We start from the raw sequence: 20889 nt of genomic DNA, 5'->3' as shown, positions 1-20889 counted from the left end.
CTGAGCACATATACAACTCTAGTTGCTCCTTGTAGATAATAAATTGTGTTTCTGTGTTTTGCTGTAACGTTAACTTGTTTTCACAGAAGTATCTTACGTTTATTTTATTCATTAAAAGTATTTAATGAGAACATACTATGTATGCCTCTTTAATCTTAATAATTACTATAAGAATTATTTTTAACATTTATTTAGCATGTAATGTGTACCAGGCCCTCTGCTAAGCACTTGGGATGTTTTGTTTGCCACTTGGAAAATAGCCAGGTAACCTGTAATCTAAAAAGACAAGGGATTTGAAGGTTTTATATTAATTGTCATAACTAAGTGCCAAAGAATCAAGACAGGACATTGATAAATGACTGCCGAGGTTTCTATAAATGCAGAGAACAGGTAGGGCATTAGTGGAAAAAAATAGATATTACAATACATGGTTTCTGGTTAAAATGAAGTGAAATAATTCTAGGGATTAAAACAAGATTTCTATTATCTTGGCCTATTACCTTGGTCTTTGTAGAAAATTTGGTTCCCAAGGTTTTGTTCTTTTCAATTTTAATACTTACTACTCACCACAGCCAACATGCTGTAAGTTTCCTAAAACCTAGCTCTCATTTTCTCACGTTCCCCGCTGATCCCTCAAAAATCTACAGTGCTCCCCAGTGTCCACCAAATTAAGCAGGAATACCTCACCTGACATTCAACTGAGACATTGCTTTTATAAAAAGAAATGTTTAACCGTAAAATAGCTAATATTTGATCATGTTATTCAGTTATCAAATACTATTTGGGGGAGTTTCATATATGTCAGGTGCATTTACAGACATGACCACCTCTAATACTTAAAAGCGTCTTTCCTACGATAGAGATAGTACTATTCTTATTTTATGTATGAGAAAACTGAGGCCAGAGAAGTTCTGTGCCATGTGAAAGCTCCTGTAGTTTGTGGTGGAGCTGCATTATAGCCTGGGCTGCAGGAGCTCTAAGGCATGCTGCTATTTGCTCTGAAATGTTTAGAATGTTATGTACATTTCAAAAGGACTTGACTTTTTTCCTACATTCTCATCTCTTGATGCTATCACTGATACTTTGCTAACTGCTTTTTACCCCTTTATGTGTAAACAGAGGAATGGGGTGAGGCTGGGGGGAAGGCTCAGTGGCTTGGAGCCAGTGAGTGCTGTTCAGGTCTTAGCTATAATACTCACCCCTCAAGCAGACCTCTCTCTCGGTGCTAGGAGTCACTTCACCTGGATTTTGGTCTTGGCAGTGATTTAAAGTCTCCCTTTTACACTTGGTGTGTTCCATGCTTGCTTACATAAACTATGTGACTAACTTTCCACTGATTTAAGTCACCTGCTTTAGTCTAAGTAGGGGGTAAATATATTCTGGTTCCCAGGTTGGTTCCTCTTCTCCATTCGCCCAGCTAAAATACAATATATATGTACTTACTGAGCCTGTAGTTGAGTTCAGTATTTGCCGAAAGCTTGCTGATTGAGTACGTTTGGCTGATTTCAGCCAACAGAAATATGTATGTTTCTTCCTAATTATACATGGGGAGAAAAATATCTATGCCTGGGGCACAGATGAATAATGTGGTTCAGAATAAAGTGCTTTTTGGAAGAAGGTTTAAACAACATAACATGGGATTATTTACCCAGAGAGCACTCACTGCTGAGCAATTTGTAAGCACTTTTCCACAGACACAGTATCATAAAGGAAAGTATGACTCCTAAACCAGATGATAAGCGTGTTTGATCCTTAATGAACTTGTATTCTTGCAAGTAAAATGTACTTCTGTCACCAGCATCTTTAACTCTGCTTGTGAAAATGAAGGCATTTCATTCCCAAGGTTATTCACTGATTGGGTGAACAAGGAGAGTTGCTCTGCATGTTCTGGTCTTGGATTCCACTTGCTCTTTACATCAATTTTCCTAAGTCAAGGATTTAGGGAAAGACGTGACAATAGTAGTTTGTCACTTTAGTTGTCTGCTCTTCCCATGTCTTCATATTCACACTTTCCTTGCCGCCTTCCTCACTCCTTGTACTTTGCAGTGTTGGATACGAGATTCTATCATGTACCTGTCAGGATACAGAGTTGATATGCACGGAAATGAAGAGAAGTGTATGTGCTCTGAGTACCATTCTTCCTATTGGGGCCAATTTTAAAATAGAAGTTATATTCCAGGGCTGAGGCATGTAGGAATCAACGAGAAAGTGGCATTTGAGGACAGTGACAGGTTTATAATAGATCCCAGTAGCAGAGATGATGGTGGTGGAAAGGCAGATTCCCATCTTTCCTGTTACCTCTGCTGGGCCTCCTGCCAGTTGATAAGGTGAGGTAAGATTACTTTATATGGTTGATAAGGTAACTCTGTAGGTCTTCTGCCTGCCTTGCTGCCTGCTGGGGTCCTTTATCAGTAAAGTGACTATATATCCTGGTGTACTTGGGACTGTCCCAATTTCCCCATTGTCTGAGTACAATTATTAGTGCTCCTTTCAATTCTTGAAAAGGTCCTAGTTTGAATGATTAGTCTATGGCCACTTACTCCTACTCATCAGAGCTGTCTGGTGCTCAGGCGAGACCAAAGCCCTAGTCTCTTCACTCCTCCCAGTCACCACTGAATGCCCCTGGTGGGAAAGCCTCCTACTTCCGTGCTCGCTGTGTCCAGGCTGTTAGCTGCCACCTTTGAGGTACTGGATTGCGCCTAAGAGGCAAGCGATTGGTTAGTTATTTGTCCCCTCCTTGTCTTCTTATTAGAAAGGGGTTGGGGGTGGGGTGGGGGGAGGCTATGACTGTTGGAAAATGTTAAGTCCAAAGGCTAATTACCCCTTCCTTTCGACATACCTTCTCTTATAGCTGTCGTTCTGCTGTTCACTTGTACATTCTTTTTTATTTTCTTAAGTTTTCCTGTGGGGTACTGTTTTTTGCAGAGTTGATTTTGAGGAAAGGCTTTTTGAGGAATGATTCTCCATTGAGTGGGGATTTTTTTCCTGAGGTATTTTTAACTAAAAGTGGGTATAATATTCATATTAAAACCATCCTACAGGCTTAGTTTTGTGGAGTATCTGTCCAGCACTAGAACACATTGAAGTAAAAGTTGGACCCCTCAAATGTATAGATTGGCCCTGAGAATGGTTTTCAGGAATTGTAGTTTTTCAGGTGTATGGCCAGTTGGCTCTAGAATATCTTTCATGTTGTGGAATGTCATCAATAAAGAAGTTTAAGAGATCTGGGTAGAGTCCTGATTTCACCATTCTCACTTGTGATCTTACGCTACTGATGTTCTGTCTCTGTAGAGTCATAGGCTTTTATTGCTGGAAATGACTAATGATCATCTAACTGAAGCCATTAATTTTACATAAAAGGACACAAGGAGCAAAGAGGTAAAGTGATTTGCCCAGCAGCTCACTACTTGTAAGTAGTAAATCAGGATTAAAATAGGGTCTTCTGGCCTGGTCCCCCAGCAGGGAAAGTCATGGGGTTCAGCGTTTGTAAACGAATTACTCAAAAGTGTTAAACTCTGTAGGTGGCTTACTTGGCCGGTACAGTACGTTCTATAGGCGGTTTCATTATCCCTGAACATGGTTGTTTTGATTAAGTTGGTGGTGCCCCATTATGTTACAGATGAGTAAGTAGAGATTTTCCAGGGTGGAGGCAGAGGGCCACTCTGGCTGGGTCTCCAGTTGTAATTCTTAGCCTGCCTATACTTCCTTACTTTGGAGAGTCTGTTTCCTTCTAAGAACATTACTCAGGAGGAGGAATTTTTTGCAAATCCAGATGCCTGTCAAAATCTTGTTACACAATTTCCCTCATGCTGAATTTCCATTCAAGTCTTATATCTAAATTCCAGTTGTATCTTTTGTGTTACTACTTAAGGCCAAGTGACTAATTGGAGCCTCAGAAGATTGTAATGTTTCTTTTTTTGTAGATGCTTGAACCATGTTTGATGGCCTAGTGCAGATATCTTATCAGTTGCTGCCATAGATGGCTGAGGCATGTGTTTTGCCTTAGACGTACTGGCAAGAGACAACTGAAGTTTGGCAACCAGCTTCAAGCAGCCCTTGATTTAGTTTCAGAGTCGACATCTCTGCTTATACCTGCTTGAGGGTGGGTATTGTTGTGTGCCTTCCTAGAAGGACCAGGAAAGCATTGGGGTCCACATTGGTTCAACCTTTTTAGAATTGCCCATAAAGAGAAAAGAAGGCTTTATTGTGTTGTTAATGTTCCTTATGCAAGGAATTTTGCGAAAGTCAGGCAGGCAGTGTTCTTAATTGAACAAACACTAACAAATCAGAAACTACACAGAATGAGTGAAGTGTATCTGTGGTATAATCAGGGAGCATATTGTCCAGGTTAGTTGTCTAGGGCAAAAGAAGAGGGACTGGACATAGAGACACGCTGTGGTCTGGACATTTATCACCCACTGCCTCAGTAAGTTCCTTGTAAAGCCTTACTGATGTGGAGGCCCTAAGAATCTGCGTTCCTCTAGCTCTGCATGAGGAGCTTTTTGTTCTTTGACATTTCACTAATTCCATACTTTACTACTGAGAATTTCCTGTTGAATCATACAAATCATCAGCATATAGCACTTAAAAGACAGGCTTCCCACTTATTCATAAATTTTAAAAATATGTACTAGTTATAGGAAACTTGGTAAATGAAGACATATTTAAAGAAGTATTCCACTTACTCAGGATGACCATTTTGGACACCTGGGACATATTTTAGTGTTTTCATATGCATATGTACATATTTCAAAAACAAAATTGGAATTAGGCCATCTCTGCTGTTCTGTAACTTTTACTTACATAATATTAACAGTTTTTCATATGTCATTGAAAAGCAGGGTTTCTCAACCTCAACAGTATTTACATTTTGGGCTGGATAATTTGCTATGGGGGCTGTCCCGTGCATTGCAGGATGTTAGCATTTCTGGCCTCTAACCAGTATATGCCAGAAGCATCTCGCCAGTTGTGACAACCGAAAATTTCTCTGGACATTACCCTAGGGGGCAAAATCATCCTCGTTGAGAACCACTGTTCTAAAGCAAAACTTCTCAAACTCTAGTCTCAGGACCTCTTTACATTCTTAAAAATCATTGAGGACCTCAAAGAATTTCAGTTTATGTAGGTCATATTTATTGATTTTTATTGTATTAGAATTTAAATCTGAGAAAGTTAAATTGATTTATTGAAGAATAGCAATAGTCTTTATATTAACATAATATTTTAATTAGAAATAACTTTTCCAGAATAAAAAAATAGTGAGAAGAGTAGCATTGTTAAGTTTTTCCAAATCTCTTCAATGTCATAGTACACATTAGGAAGACATTTACATTTAATCTGTTGTGAAATACTGGTTTAGCTGATGTATACGATGGAAAGTAAGCCTTACACAGATATGCAGTTAGAAAAGAGGAAGAGTGTTTTAGTGCCTTATTGAATAACTGTGTATATTCTTCTTGGTACTCTATCAAAACTCAACAAGTAGGAGTTTCTTAAAGAATAATTGCAGTGTAGAATCTGAAATCATATCAGAAAAGTTTTTATAGTCTATTCCATTAAAATCCATTAGTCTGCCTTTAAAGCTTTCCCCTCAGTTTGCTGGTTTCTCTTGAAAAAATGGAACATTGGGCAACTTGGAACCTACATTTCTCTATGGCAATAGCTGGCTGGAGCTGAGAAGTGGCTTGTCCTTTATAAAGGGTTGTGTATTCTTTTTTTTAGGAGGGGGGGAGAGTGGGGGTTGTGTATTCTTCAGTCTGCCAGTTTAATCTGGCAGCTTTCACTCATTTGCTTTGCTGTTTAGTCCCCATTGTATTTGAGAGGCTGGGTTATATGGTGGTAAGGAGCAGTCTCTGGAGCCAGATTACCTGGATTTGGATCCCAGTTTGTACTCTTGGTCACTGTACCTTCAGGTTGTTTAGCTTTTCTGTAGTTTCATCTGGATAATAAGGATAATACCTGCTTCATGGGGTTGTTAAAACGGTTAGAAGAGACCCATGCATTGTTTAATAATATCATGCATTGATCATTTGGAAATATTCATTCACTGACTTACGCAGATTTTCCAAATCTTAACATGTTTTATTATATATTTTAAGGAATCATATTTGTTAATATCACCACCAATGTCATCAGAAAAGTCTTTAAGTATTGGGAAATGACCGCTCTCACTGTGGTGAATACAAATTTTTCAAAATTCTTGTTTTCACTTGAGAGCTTGAATTTTATATCATTGGCTGCAAATACTGCCAGTTGTTTTCCTTGAAGTGACAAGTTCATCCTATTTGTTTTTGAGAAATTATCCACCAAATACCCAAGTCTGAAGAGCCATAGTTTGTCAGTTGTTTCAAGTAAAAATGGTATTCCATGAAAAGAGCAGCCAGTTCAGCTCACAATGCAAACCATCACACACATGCTCCACAAAATAACAGTTGTTCTTTGCTGCTCAGTGGAAGTGCTTTATGTGTACTTCCCATTTTATCATACAGAGTATTAAGATGTGTACTCCAGTTGGTTGAAATTTGATGAAATTATTTTTACAGCTTCATCCAGGACATTCCTAAGTTAAACTGACATTTGTTTTTTACTACCAGCAAGTGGCAGTTAAAGGATACACTAAAGACTAGTATAGTTTGTTGTACTGCTCTGATTAGCACTATGACACCAGTAGTTTTACAAACCACCATTGTTTTTGCACCATCAGTGCAATATGAACACAGTGAAGAAAGCAAATAACATTATAGTGTTATTGTGAAAATAGTTTCGACCTTGCAGCGCTCCTTGGGTTCATGGGACATCCTTTGAGAACAACTGTTCTAAAGCATGATATCCTGTCAAGGGCCTATATCAGAAGTTAACCAGTTCCCTTATTCTATTTATTTTTTACTTTTATCACAATTCTTGTAGCTAAACCTTAGTGAAAATTTGTTTTTTTACCTTAGAATTGTAGGAATGGGATTCTGGGTCAAAGGGCATAAATGTTTTTTTATACTATTTATAAAATATATTTGGTATATACAGAGGGTGCCAAAAAAATATATACACATTTTAAGAAAGGAAAACTATTAAAATTGTAATACTCAATATATACCAATAACAAAAGATGAATACAAGTCACGTTTGACTTCTGCATTTACAAGAGGTGCTCAAAGTGGTTACCATCAGCATCCAGACCTTTCTGATTATGGCGAACACTGTTTGGTAGACTTAGACTTCCGTGGCGAGCATGTAGACTGTCCCAGCACCACAGCAGAAGCAGCAGGACTCGTTGCTGAGCGAGGCCTCCCGGGTCTTCCCTTGTGCACATCGCACACAGCACCGTGCGTCTCAGACTTACCACGGATGCGTGCAGTGGTTAGGCGTGTTGGAGGTTCTCCACACTCACGCCTCCATGGTCGTTGTACTTCCACAACGTTGTCGAATTTCAAATACCACCCCAAAATGGTCTTGCACTCCTTGAACAACCACCGTGCTTCCACCATTTTCTTTGACTGTCCTGCCCATTGCGTGGTGATGTTCTCATTCATTTAACGCCATCTTTTGAGCGAACGTCACACTACACATTGCTACCATAATTCAATCCAACTTCAAAAAATAATACATAGATAATATCTCTTAAAATGTGGATACATTTTTTTGGCACCCCCGGTGTTTGCCTTCCAAAATGGTTGAATTAACTAATTTCTACTTGGACAATTTCTTGTGACACTGTGTCATGGCTGTTTCTGGGCATCATTTAATCTTAATCTTGGCCAGTTCAGTCAGTATGTGAAAAATGGTATCATTCAACAATTTATTATTGCTTCAACTCTCATGTAACTGGTCTTGATTGTTAGTGAGTCTGAATATTTTTACCTTAGTTTTGGTCATTTTGTAGTCTTTCTTCAGGCTGATCACGCACAACTGCTTAGGTTGTAACTTCCTTTGTTAATATAGTCACATTCGCCTAGGTAATATCTTTTTGAGATTAATCCCTAGTTACCCTGTTTGCATTTGGGTATGTATCAAATATCAGCCTCAGATTTAGAGGTCCTCCCTTAGAGTGCTAGGTAGTAAAGGTTCCTAGTAAACTGTTCTTTAAATTTCACAAGTTTGAGCTGCACCTATTTGAGTTTTGTCGTATTTAAGGGGTAGCACCTGTGCTATTACTTAACATTTTTTCTAGTTTGAAAGGAAACAATATTATATAATGTCTGAAATAATAGTTTTTAAAATTTTTGATTGAAGTATAGTCGACATGTATTAGTTTCCAGTGTACAACATAGTGGTTTGACATTTATATACTTTACAATGTGATCGCCACACTAAGTCTAGCAACCATCCGTCACCATGTAAACTTATCACGATATTACTGACTATACTCCTTGTGCTGTGCACTGCATCTCTGTGTCTCATTTATTTTATGACTAGAAGTTTGAAACTCGTGTTCCCCTTTACCTTTTCCTCCCGTTCTCCACCCCCAAATCATGGGTTTTATGTACTAGTTTCCCCCCCCAATACACATTAAAATACATAATTGTTAAAACCACTGCTCTGTTGTCTGAAATCATCCAGTGGTCTCTGCTTACCACACTTCAGGAAGAGCAGGAGCTTTAGAATCAGACTTCTTGGATTTGAATTCCACTTTGCCTCCAACTGGTGATGTGCTCTTAGATAGGTGAGTTTACCTTTTTGTGCCTCAGTTTCTTCTCTTGGGCGTCTTCCAACTCCACTCTGTGATTCTGGTGTAAGATATTTGTGGATTCCTTTCTTTATTTCTGCTCAGGAATTAGACATTGTCTAGGTATTGGTGGGCTAGTTTAGGATTAAAAAACCTTAGCTCTGTTAAATTTCACTGCGACCAGTCACCTGATTTTAGAGAAACTGTTTTATTTCATGGGGTCCTAGCTGTCTAGTTAGGGTGTTGCTGCTGCTTTAATTCCTACTTCCCATTTAATGTAAAGTTTTTTAAGTTAGGAGTCAAGGCTTCCATCATTGAGGCAAGCCAGTGCCTCACTTTTCACATCTTTAAAATGGAGACAATGTTTATGCCCTGCTTACCTAATTAAAGATGTGGAAAAATGAGATAATAGATATATAAGTGTATTCAGCTTTCAGAACAAGAGTAATAGGTAAGGGAAGGGTATCAGCAGAAGTTAATGCCTGTAGGTATTATCCTTCCTGGGGCTACTTCTGTAGTGAAGAGCAAAATTCCTATAACACAACCTCATTGTATCTCTCCGTACTTGCCTGCACTTCCCTGATTTAGTGAGTGCCATTGGACCCTAGTTTTGTGACCTTGGGCAAATCACCCACCCTTAACTTATCCGTGGGCCAAACATAGCCTTTACTGAAGCCTGCATTCAGCCTACAAAAATCAAGTTGCTGTCTGTCTTCTCTTGAAAAATTGGGAAAATTGACATCAAACCTGCATTCCTTTATGACAATAACATGCTAGAACTGAATAGTGTCTTGTCCTTTATAAAGGGTTGTGTATTCTTCAGTCTGCCCTTTAATCTGGCAGCTTTCACTCATTGGCTTTGCTGCTTAGTCCCCGTTGTGTTTGAGAGGCTGGGTTGTATGGTGGTAAGGAGCAGTTTCTGGAGCCAGATTACCTGGATTTGGATGCCAATTTGCACTCGTGTCACTGTACCTTCAGGTTATTTAGATTTTCTGTAGTTTCATCTGGATAATAAGGATAATACCTGCTTCATAGGTGGTTAAAATGGTTAGAAGAGCCCAGTGCATGTAAAACCCTTAGGATAGTCCCTGGCCCAGAGTAAATTTAGCTGATGTTAGCTATTGTTGTTAGAGTTCAAATAGCATAATAATTAGCTAACATTTATTTAGCTCTACTGTGTCACAGGTGATGGGCCACGCCTTCACACAGATCTAGCTAATTAATCCCAACATAACACTATAAAATAGGTAGAGTTATTTTTTCCGTTTTGCAGATGAGGATACAATTTAGAGAGATTACGTAACCTGCTTAAAGGTGCACAGCTAGTATGAGAGTTGAACCTAAACACCTGTGTCCTAAGCCTGTGGTTTTGAATGCTGTGCCGCCTCATGCTACATCTGCCTCTAAAATCTAATTGCAGAAGTGGCCGGCATGGGCAAGTAGAGATTAGTTCTCTTAATGTTTTTGTAAGTCATTTGAGGAGAGAATGCATATAAATATCCCAAATTTATGTATGACATTAGTTCCTTCTGGTAGTGAAATGTCAAACCAATGGGGGTAAACTGCAGGCAGCTGTTTTTGTCTGGGTGAAGTGAGTAGAAAAGTGGTAACTGAATTTCAGAGTAGCTAAGTATAAAATAATAAAGAAAAAGAACAGACTGCTTGTTGAGTGATGTGCTCCAAGATATTCAATAAGGACTTGAGAGTCATTTTAGGTTATTTGAAGGACAAAAAGGCCAGCAAACCTTTCATGCCCATTAGGATAGCTATTATAAAAAATAATAATGAGTGTTGGTGAGGATGTAGAGAAATGGGAACCTTTATACATTGCTGATGAGAATGTAAAATGGCACAGCCACTGTGGAAAACAATGTGGCAGTTCCTAAGAAAATTAGACATTGAATTAACATATGATCCAGGAATTTCATTTTTGGGTAAATACCCAAAGGAATTGAAAGCAAGGCTCGAACAGATCTTTGTACACCCACATTCATAATAGCATTATTCACAATAGCCAAAAGGTGGGAGCAACCTAAGTATCCATCAACAGATGAGTGGGTAACAAAATGTGGTATATATGTGCAATTGAATACTATTGAATCTTAAAAAGGAATGAAATTCTGGCACATACTACAGCATGGATGAACCTTGAAGATATTATGCTAAATGAAATATGCCAGTCATAAATGGACACATATTGTGTGAGTCCATTCATGTGAAGTTCCTAGAGTAGCCAGATTCGTAGAGCCAGAAATGGTGTCTCTAGACGTAGAATGGTGGTTGGCAAGAAGGGGAGGAAGGTGGGAATGGAGAATTGTTATTTAATGAGTACAGAATTTCACTTTGGGAAGGTGAAAAGGTTTTGGAGATGAATGATGGTGGTTGCACAACCATGTGAAGACGTGAATGTACTTACTGCCGTGACACTCTGCAGTTAAATAAATAAAAAGCCAACAAAGTGCTAGGCATCTCCAGGAATTAAAATTGGAGACAAACTGGAAAATGCTGTTCTTCCTTGTGTAAAGCTGTGGAACATCCTCACTTGGAATCGTAAGGAGTATTCTGGCCTCTGCACTTTGCTAGAGGGGTACAACTTGGTGTTCGTTTCCAGGCCTAGCTCCTTGGATTAGCAGCAAGTCATGGTGGCTCTCCAATACTTATCTGGAAAAAGGGTCTATATACTCTACCTCATACGCAAAGATGGATATGAGTGAACTTCTATACAAATGTTAATTATTTTCACCTTTGGAAAAATAACACAACAGACTTATTTCTCATTCACTGCTGTAGCTGGGCTGCGTAGCACAGGCTCTGCCTCTGTATCTCGATGCTTCCCTCTTAGGCTCAGGAGAGGTGTGTCCACACAAAAGGAGGTTTGACTTCACAGATGATGATTTCACACACGGAGAAGCAGGAATAAATGGGCTGAGAAGAAAGCAAGGCTGAATGATTTTCCTTTAGTCTTAGCAGGTTAAAAGAAAACAGAGCTAGCAATATAAAAAGGATATTAAGGAAAATTGCTGTTCCAAGAGGGTAACCTCTGTTAACCATTTTGCATCTGTCCTCCCATGTATCGATTTGTGTATATTTTTGTTTTATTAAAATATGTCATGCTATTCATACACTTAACGCTACCTAAAATAAGAGTTTGAAAGATTAGGGCAAATGATACCTAAGAGAAACTAAGGTGTTTTGAAGGGTGTGTAAACTCGTATACATACTGGGCTAAGTGCTTTTATATGTATTATCTCGCTTAATACACACAACAACCCTGGGAGATGGTTGGTGTTTCTTCATTTTACAGTCATAAAATTGAACGAGAGAACTAGAATAACTCACTTAAGGACACCTGGATGGTAAAACCAGGATTTGAATCCAGACACTTATTACAGAGCCTCCACTCCTGTACCTTTATGTAGTACCGCCCTTGCTGCCTGTCAGAGATGAAATCCACAATGGACCTAATCCCGTTGTCCCATTTTTTTAAAGAAAATAATGTTCTGAATAGTTGATACAGTCACTAACACTTTATATCTTAGTGATAATTCCATGTCAGTACAGACAGAGCTGCCTTATGCTTTATTGGGGGGAGAGGAGACTGCATAATATAACATCTATGAACAATATGTTTTCTGCATTTTTTATTGTCGTAAAATATACATAACACAAAATTTGCCATTTTAACCATGTTAAAGTGTACAGTTCAGTGGCATTACGTACATTCACACTGTGTGCAACCATCACCACCATCCATCTCCAGAACTTTTCATCTTGCAAAACTGAAACACTGCACCCATTAAACAACTCCCCATTGTCCCTCTCCTCAGCCCCTGGCAGCCACCATTCTACTTTCTGTCACTAGGAACTTGACTACTCGAGGTACCTCGTAAGTGTAATCATACAGTATTTGTCCTTTTGTCTCGCTTATTTCACTGAACAATCATTTTAACCAGACTTCTGTTGATGCACGTTTAAATGTTGTAGTTTTTACTCTTCAAACAATGTTGTGCTGCTGGAGCATTTGATTTCAGAGTGTTCTCTCAGTTTTGTCCGGTGCTTGGCTGACTTTCTGAGGAAATCCATGGCAAATTCTTTTCTTCCGTGCTTCAGCTTTTCTGGGCTATGAAATAAGAAGAATGCTAAATAGTAATTACTTTTGTTACAGTGGAGTGAGGACCTGCGTAGTTTCTGCTTATAACTCATGAATGCATTGGAAAAGAGTACTCTTTAAATATAAAAGATTTCTGTAACCACAAAGCTGCTGTCACACTGTGGTGGTAGTATGTTTTAGGATGAATTGGTGAGTTTGGGGCAGAATTAAATGAACCCTAAATGACCAGCATCAGAATAGCTGTGTTCTCTTGGGGTTCTCAGATGGGATGAAGCTAAGTTGTTTGTGAGGAAACCAGGCTTGTCCCTTGCCTGGCACTGGTGCTGAGGAGAAAGGCCTTGCTTTCTTAGGAGGTCCCTGTGCTTCCCCTGAGGTGCCCAAGAGGCTGGGCCCGACCCCACAAGCACCCACCTACCAGGTTCACCCAGCTGGCTGAAAGAGTCTTACTCTTTGCTGGGATTATTTGCAAATCAGGCAGTCTGTATGTGGAACTATACAATAAATCTCTGCTTTCATTGAACTGACCCAGTGATTCACAGAGACAGAGCTATAGAGCTTTTTTCATGTTCTGAATGATTTATCCTTGCTTCACCTGCCCTCCTTTGCTTTGTGAGAGCAGAGATTTGGACACAGCTGTTTTGTTCCCTGTACTGGTTTCAAAGCAGCCCAAGCCCAACAATTTCAGATTATACTTCAGTTTGCACCCATTGTGTTTTTTGCCAACACATGGTTGAAAAGCATTGTCTTTGCACAGGGCTCTTAATACCTTGCCTAAGGAAATGTGGGAGAGATATTCACCTTATGTCTTCTGACACTAATCCTGAGGGCAAAGGAGAAGCAGGCCTTGCCACAGTGATCCTTTCTGCCTCGGTGATTCCAATCTCCATGAACATGGGCTGTCATCATCATGTTAGTTGCTAAGGACACTCCATTTAAATGATCCCAAGGCATTCAATGCACTCTACAATTACCATGCATTTTCAATTAATAACTATTTGGCAAAATTAAATCATCTTATAAATGCCTAGAATGAATATTAAATATAATGCTGTCTGGGTGATGGGCAATATCCTTTGGTTGAGACTTTGAGTGCCTAGGTATAGATAACCTTTTTTGTGTGTGTGAGCTATCTATCCACCATTTATTCTTTATTAAGACATGGCCTATCCAAAGGAATGATGTGGCTGTGTTCAAACCAGGTTGCTTCTACTTCTTCATTGTAGTTCATCTTTCCATCATCCTCTTATTCCAATAAAATAAGAAATCCACTTCTGAAGTTCCTGAGTAATCTGCCCATCAGCTCTTCACACAATCAGGGCATAACGTATTATCTTCTAGGTCTGGGTATGTATGGGAAAGTGCAGGCCGGTAACAGGAAGAGAGAGGTCATCTTCTTAGGAGGCTCAGGCACCCACGCCTGACCTGCATAGAGCTGCAGGCGAACCCAACCCTCTCTGTCTGCCATGGACCACACACCACCTGACACCAGAGGGTTGCAGCAGAAAGTTCTCAGCAGAACTAGGAATGGGACATGAATTCACAGCCTTAGGTTGAGCGGCTCTTGCAGCAAATCTCATCCATGCTGCCAACATGGCTTCCCTGAGCTGAAGTTACCACTTCAACGCTATTGGTCATTTGCTCTCTCTCACTCATCTTACAACTTTTTTTACTCCTTGCCTTCTTGGTCACCATCTTGCATTTGTTTGAACTTGACTGCAGTGTGGCCTCCTGTAGTATTTCAGGAATGTTTTGTTTTTCTTCAGAGTAAGCAAGTTCCTTGAGCCTCAGATAAACGTCTATTTTCTTGCCATCGGTACTCAAATTAAATTGTTGGCACCAGTTCCGCAAAGGGTCCCAATGCACTTTATTAATTGAAGGCAAAATGGTTGGCAAGGGGAGCATTGGTTTTGGACAAGCTTTGAACTGTTCACTCGTTTGAGGAAGATAAACTTCATCATCTGTCCTAGGAATCTTCAGGTTGGCTTCTGAGATTGAAGAAAGGCTTGGTTCCATTTGATGTTCTTCATTAGATTCCTCACTAACCGAAACCAATGTGAGAATCACACTTTCTTCCTCTAATTCAACCTCAAAGTAATCCTTTTCGCTGCTATCAACATTTGAATTCGCCATTCCCAGGAACACTCAGAGAACAGCAAACCAGCACAGTTTAGGTTCCCTCCAGTTTACTCCTTTTAACCTCTATATAACCTTTTTATTAAACTTTTTAGAAGCTGTTCCAGTTCAAGGAGGTGCTGCCTGGCATAGGTCTTAGTGAATAAATATCGAAGTGCCCTCGGTTATATGTATGTGCCATGAAGGTCCTAGCACATCCTGGACAGTCATGTTTTCTCTTTCTATCATGAATGTTAAATAAAACATCAATATATTTTAGTTTATGGAGATATTCAAGCATTCACCAAATTATACCCATCTACAACAATTGTGGTAGCGTACCCATCTACAATAATACTGTATTAATCACCTTTCCCCACTACCTTTTTTTCTGCAATAGTATAAAGGAAATTCCAGACATCCACCATTTCATCCACTTTAATATGCATCCCTAATTGATAAAGACCTTTTTCTTTTTAACATAATCATGATGCTGTTATTATACTTAAGAGATATAACAATATTTCCTTAATATCATTAAGTATTTAAACATAAAGGTAGATATTAATCAGATTTGACAAAATGTTGACTATTTGTTAAATTTACTTTCCAGTCCATTATTTTTTTTAAAGAAACAAAACTTCACAGTTAACAATTGAAGTCTCCTTTTATGTATTATATGTGTGTTTATCCATAAATAATATACGTGTTTTTTTGTATATTTAAAAATAGATACTTAATATTATCCCTTATATATCCTTATGAAATGTGCTTTTATTGCTTACCATTAGGTTTTTAAGATTTATTAATGTTGGTACATGTATCTCTAGTTCATTTTAATTGCTACATGGTGTGCCATTGGGTTTAGATTTCATTTGTATTCCAATGGAATTTATCAGTTATATATTGATGGATATTTATGTTGTCTACATTTTTTTGCTATTAGGAGCAATGATGCAGTGAACATTCTTGTATATTTTCTCATGCCACTTTGTAAGAACGGATCTAAATTATTTACATTTCCTGATTATTACAGAGATTGAGATCCTCTGTAGCTATTGACTATTTGGGTTTCTTCTTCTGTGAGTTGTCATCTTTGCCCCTTTTCTAGTGGTTTTCAAAATTAATTTGTAGGAATTCTTTGTATATTGTAGATAATAAGCCATTATCAGTTTTGTACATTGCTGGACTCTTTATGGAACAGTCAGATTCATAGAAGCAGAAAATAGAACGGTAGTTCCCGGGGACAAAGGATGGTTACTGTTTACTGGGTACAGAGTTTTGGTTTAGAATGATGTGAAAGTTCTGGAGATGGATAGTGGTGATGGTGGTACAACCGTGCAAATATATGTAATGCCACTTAAAGATAGTTAAAGTGGTAAATTTTATGTTATATATAATATGTATATAATATGACATGTGTGTGTGTATATATATATATATATATATATATATATATGGTCCATTATAAACAGCTTCTTTTGTTGCCATCCAGATATACAAATAAAAGCACAGATGTGCAAGTATAACCATAATTTCCTTCAGTGTCTGCACTTTGGGGCCCTCATTAAGGTACTGGAGACCTTCAGTGAACAAAACTGACAAGGTTCCTGCTGTCATGGAGCTTTTAAACAAATTGTTTTCCGTGAGTGGATGTTGGTACGCAAACTGATTTACAGCTCCTGTTCCCCTTAACAAAGACCTTTGGACGTCTTTACAAGTCAGGTCTCATAGATCTACTGGTTTAATGGTGCATGGTGTGTCTTGTGTGGATGTGCTGTAATTTGCGGCTGTTGTATTGAATGGAGGAGGCAAGACAGGGTGTAGAGCTTGCTGTGGTTTGCTGCCCGGGTTTACTCCTGTTATAACTTAAATTTTTATTAGGTGTGTACTATAGGCTTGTTATAAAAAGTCAAACAGTGCCAAATATATAAAGTAAAAGTTAAAACCTTCCAACATGTCCCCTACATCTCTTTTCATCTTATTTCCTGGAAGTAGTAACCACTGTTAACTGTCTGTTATTCATCCTTCCAGACGTTTCTAATGTATCTGCAAATATAAAGAATATATAGAACATATTCTCGTTCTCTGGGAGCTGCTCAGGCAGTGTGATGTTGCTCATTTAATTCAGACTGTTGAGAGTTACGCAGAGGAAAGAGCTGGACTGAGCTTCACGAGAGCCAAGTTCTATTAGGTCCTGCTACGGTGACAAGCAGGCAGTTCCTTAGTTGTCATGTGTATGGTGTCCCAGAATCGTGAGATCACATCAAGAACTAGTGTGCTACAAATGTTACTTGAAGTTCTTTGGTTGTAGGCACTAGAAACCAACTCAGGTTCTGTTAGATCCCACCCAAGAAGACATTAGTGGAAGGATTTTGGGTAGCAAGTCAAGAAATATGTAAACAACTGGGTCTCTGGAAAGTCAGAAACAGGGTGGCTTTGAGGGTGTCAGTATCAGTGATTTTCCCTTTCCATTTCCGTATGTATGTTTAAGATTTAATTCCTGGGGAAGAGTGGCCTGGAGGCCATGTGTCTACTGATGGTTAAGGGGGTAGAATCCTAGGTTTTTGTGCCCCATCAGAATATCATTGAGGTGGGGAGATGCAATTTTAGGAAGGATGGGATTTAAGGCTGGCAAAATCAAGTGTCAGCGTTGACATGTCAGCTGTTTTAACCCTAGATTCTTACTCCCCTCTCAAGGAGGAGACGATCGCCGCGTTCTGCTGTGGCACATGGAACAAGCTATCCACTCTAGAGTCAAGCCCATACAACTGAAAGGAGAGCATCATTCCAACATTTTTTGCCTGGCTTTCAACAGTGGGAACACCAAAGTATTCTCTGGAGGTGAGAAGGGAGATTTCCACATTGGGAAATTCACTGTGACTGGATTTTACGTAAAGGAGTGCTAAAATAGCTCGTTATTTTTCTTCCTTTATTTCATTGAGCTGTGGAATTACTAGTTTTCCATAGCTTGCCTTCTCTGCATCACAGCAATTTAGACACAAGTATTAATGTCATCCATCTTTCTCTCCCTTCCCTTCACTTCCCTCTGTGTTCCCCCTCCCCCGCCCTTTCTCTCTTTCTCCCTCTCTCGCTCCCTCCCTCTCTCCCTGTTTCTCTTTTTTTGGTAGAAAACTTTTCACATTGCAATCTGGTACACAGAAACACATATTTGAAGCAGTACTTTACCTTACTATGTGTGATACACTCTGATTTTTTTTTTCCTATTCGGTTTCATTTTTGAAGATTTTAAAGGTTGTGACTCAAAGTGATGTCATGACCCATGGATGGCTCCTGTCTGCAAAACATTGTGTTAGGGTACAATTGGAAGGCCTTTGCTCGAGCCAGCTTCTTGATGATAGATTCCACCCACGACGCTCCTTTCTGACCACCAAAGTTCTGGCCCTGGCTTCTCTTCTGTACTGCACATTTCCCCACTGGATCTCTACCTATGTGTTCCAAAAGCAATTGAAATGCAACAGCTCTAAAACCAAGATTATTAGTCGTCCTCCCCTGCACAAATATTTCCTCTTATTCCCTGAATTCCCTTTCTCGGTTATTAGCACCATTCACCCAATTATTTAAGCTATTAGGTTTAAGAAACTGCTGACACTAAAGCATTTTCAACTTACAAAAATGACGCTTTCACATGGTTCAGCCTAATAGAAATCTGGAAGTCATCCCCACATCTGCCTTTCTTTCATTTACACATCCTGTTAGTCACCAGCGGGACACAAGAGCCTCCCATTCACCTTTTAGGTCTCTGTTCTCTTTCTATACCCACTGCCCTGACTCAGGCTCTCATCTTTGGCCTAGACTATTGCAGTGTCCTGTCATTTCTGCTCCCGGTCTCTAACCCTCCTTCTAATTTATTTCATATCCAAGTTTTCTTTTAAAGATAAAGTTTTACCCATGTGAACCTTTGACCCTACAGTGTCCACAGGATAAAGTCTAAACCCGTTTACCTCTCTGGCGTCCTCTCCCTCCCCCTGCATCTTGTACTCCAGCCATAAACCACTTGTCATGTTAGGTGCCCTTGTGCTTTTTGCTCATGCTATTCCTCCATGGGTCATGATTAGTTGTCCTGTCCTCACCAATCCTCCTAAGTCTGCCATTGGTAAGAGTTTTGAGTTACTTGAGTTTCTGTTCAAATGCCTCCTTCCCCGTAAAAACATTCTCCCCTTCTGCCATGTGCTTTCACCCTGCTCATGAAGAAAATAGTGGCTCCTGTATGGGTCCCCATTTTAAGCATATCAGTAGAAAAAGATAACCTGTTGTGTCACTATTATTATAGTTGTGTGTGCAGTTGGGCTGTGAGTTTCTCAAAGGCTGGACAGAATCTTATTCTTCTCATCTCCCCAGCTCCTTGGCTGTGCCTGTTACCCAGAAGGCCTTAGTCTGGGTTTGATTTACGTGGTATGCACCCACAATAGAATTCATAGCCAGGGATTTAAGATGACCTGGGTCGCTGCTACTTTTGCTTTCTATTTAAATGACCATGGGTTATGCTTTCAGCATCAAGTGGGAAATTTTTTACTTTCTCTATTTTCATAATCAGGTTATTATTTTTTGGCTATATAAACTATTTGAAGGCAGGACTATACATATCATGAATGTAGTATTTTTAGATTTCTTGATGGGATAAAGAAAAATGCAAGTTGTGAATAAAAACTTTTGTATCATTTAGAAGCACACAATCATCGTATTTTAATGCTATAAGAGATGATGAAGATGTGAAAAGTAGCAGACATTTATTGGGAGCTTATTAAGTGCTCAGCCCTATAATGAATGCTTTTACAAATGTGCTTTTATCCTCACAATAAACTTATGAAGTAGGTACAATTATTATACCTATTTTACAGGTAAAATACTGAGGCATAGAAAAGTTACAGATATTATTCCAGGTCTCACAGTTAATGAGTGTTTTGCTTAAAATAAAATAAAAGGCTAGCTTGAATTGATTTGCTCTTGATCATTTACTCTTTCCCTTAATGGCCATAGTTGTTTTTTTTGTTTTGTGGTGTGTTTTTTTTGTTTGTTTTTTCATAATCCACTGGACAATACATTTTGGAAACTGTTACTATGTTATACCTAGTTGCAATTACGCTTTTTAAAATTGTCTAAAAGAATGTCCTATCCTTCTTAAATTATTTTTATAAACCTGTTTTCTAATTAACACTCCTTATTTGAATTAACGTTTACTTTATTCATATTGAATTTTCCCGGAATATCTTAAAATACCGTGTTTCCTCAAAAATAAGACCTAAATGGAAAATAAGGCCTAGCAGGATTTTTCAGGATGACATCCCCTGACCATAAGCCCTCATGCGTCTTTTAGAGCAAAACTTAATCTAAGACCCAGTCTTCTTTTTGGGGAAACACGGTGCTGCACTGTAATGTGGATAAGGATGCCTTTGTAGGAATGACCAGGTGTCTGCTTGTTTCCCTCCAGGAAATGATGAGCAGGTGATCCTCCATGACGTTGAAAGGTAAGTTGGTGGTTGGCATGTGAAGGTGATTGACTCTTGTTTTCATATGACGAGGGGCAAATACCGCTTTAGACCAGGATAGTTTTTGTTTTTTGAAGAAAATAACATGAAACCAGCTGTCCTTTTCTGAACAAGGTTCCTGTAACTGTTTTGAAATAAAATTTTTTTTAATTAAAGTTTATTGGGGTGACAATTGTTAGTAAAATTACATAAGTTTCAGGTGTACGATTCTGTATTACATCATCTATAAATCCCATTGTGTGTTCACCACCCAGAGTCAGTTCTCCTTCCATCACCAAGAAATAAAATTTTGATTAAAGAAAAAGATTTGCAAAGTTGGTATGAAATTATAGTTTTCAGGTGAAAATTTAAAGGGAGAATGGTAAGGGAAGGAAACATAATACTTAATAATAACAATAATAACTAATGTTTCTGTGCCAGCCACCATTCTAAGGGCTTTGTGTGTATTCATCAGTTTAACCCTCACAATAATTTTATGAGGTATATTGTTATGATCT

At 38.8% G+C, this 20889-nt stretch overlaps 1 protein-coding gene and 1 pseudogene across 4 annotated transcripts in view; one reads left to right on the top strand and one right to left on the bottom strand.

Moving 5' to 3' along the window:
* DCAF5 (DDB1 and CUL4 associated factor 5) overlaps positions 1-20889 on the top strand; it is an 85183-nt gene that overhangs the window by 6829 nt on the left and 57465 nt on the right. For 3 of the 4 annotated variants that reach the window (XM_019733487.3, XM_019733485.3, XM_019733486.3), the window contains exons 2-3: positions 17583-17726; positions 20335-20371. In XM_019733487.3, the coding sequence (XP_019589046.1) occupies positions 17615-17726; positions 20335-20371 (149 nt within the window). In that variant the 5' untranslated portion in view covers positions 17583-17614. Of the gene's footprint in view, positions 1-17562; positions 17727-20334; positions 20372-20889 lie in introns of all 4 variants that reach the window. The other variant, XM_074327301.2, reaches the window with a different exon arrangement.
* On the bottom strand, positions 12726-14998 carry LOC109448207 (developmental pluripotency-associated protein 2 pseudogene; annotated as a pseudogene).

This window comes from Rhinolophus sinicus, chromosome 3 (genome assembly GCF_057876585.1).
Source record: "Rhinolophus sinicus isolate RSI-liver-muscle chromosome 3, RSI-T2T, whole genome shotgun sequence".
Classification (NCBI taxonomy): domain Eukaryota; kingdom Metazoa; phylum Chordata; class Mammalia; order Chiroptera; family Rhinolophidae; genus Rhinolophus; species Rhinolophus sinicus.
Note: the sequence above shows the minus strand (reverse complement) of the source record. Positions and strands in the feature narration are given on the sequence as shown.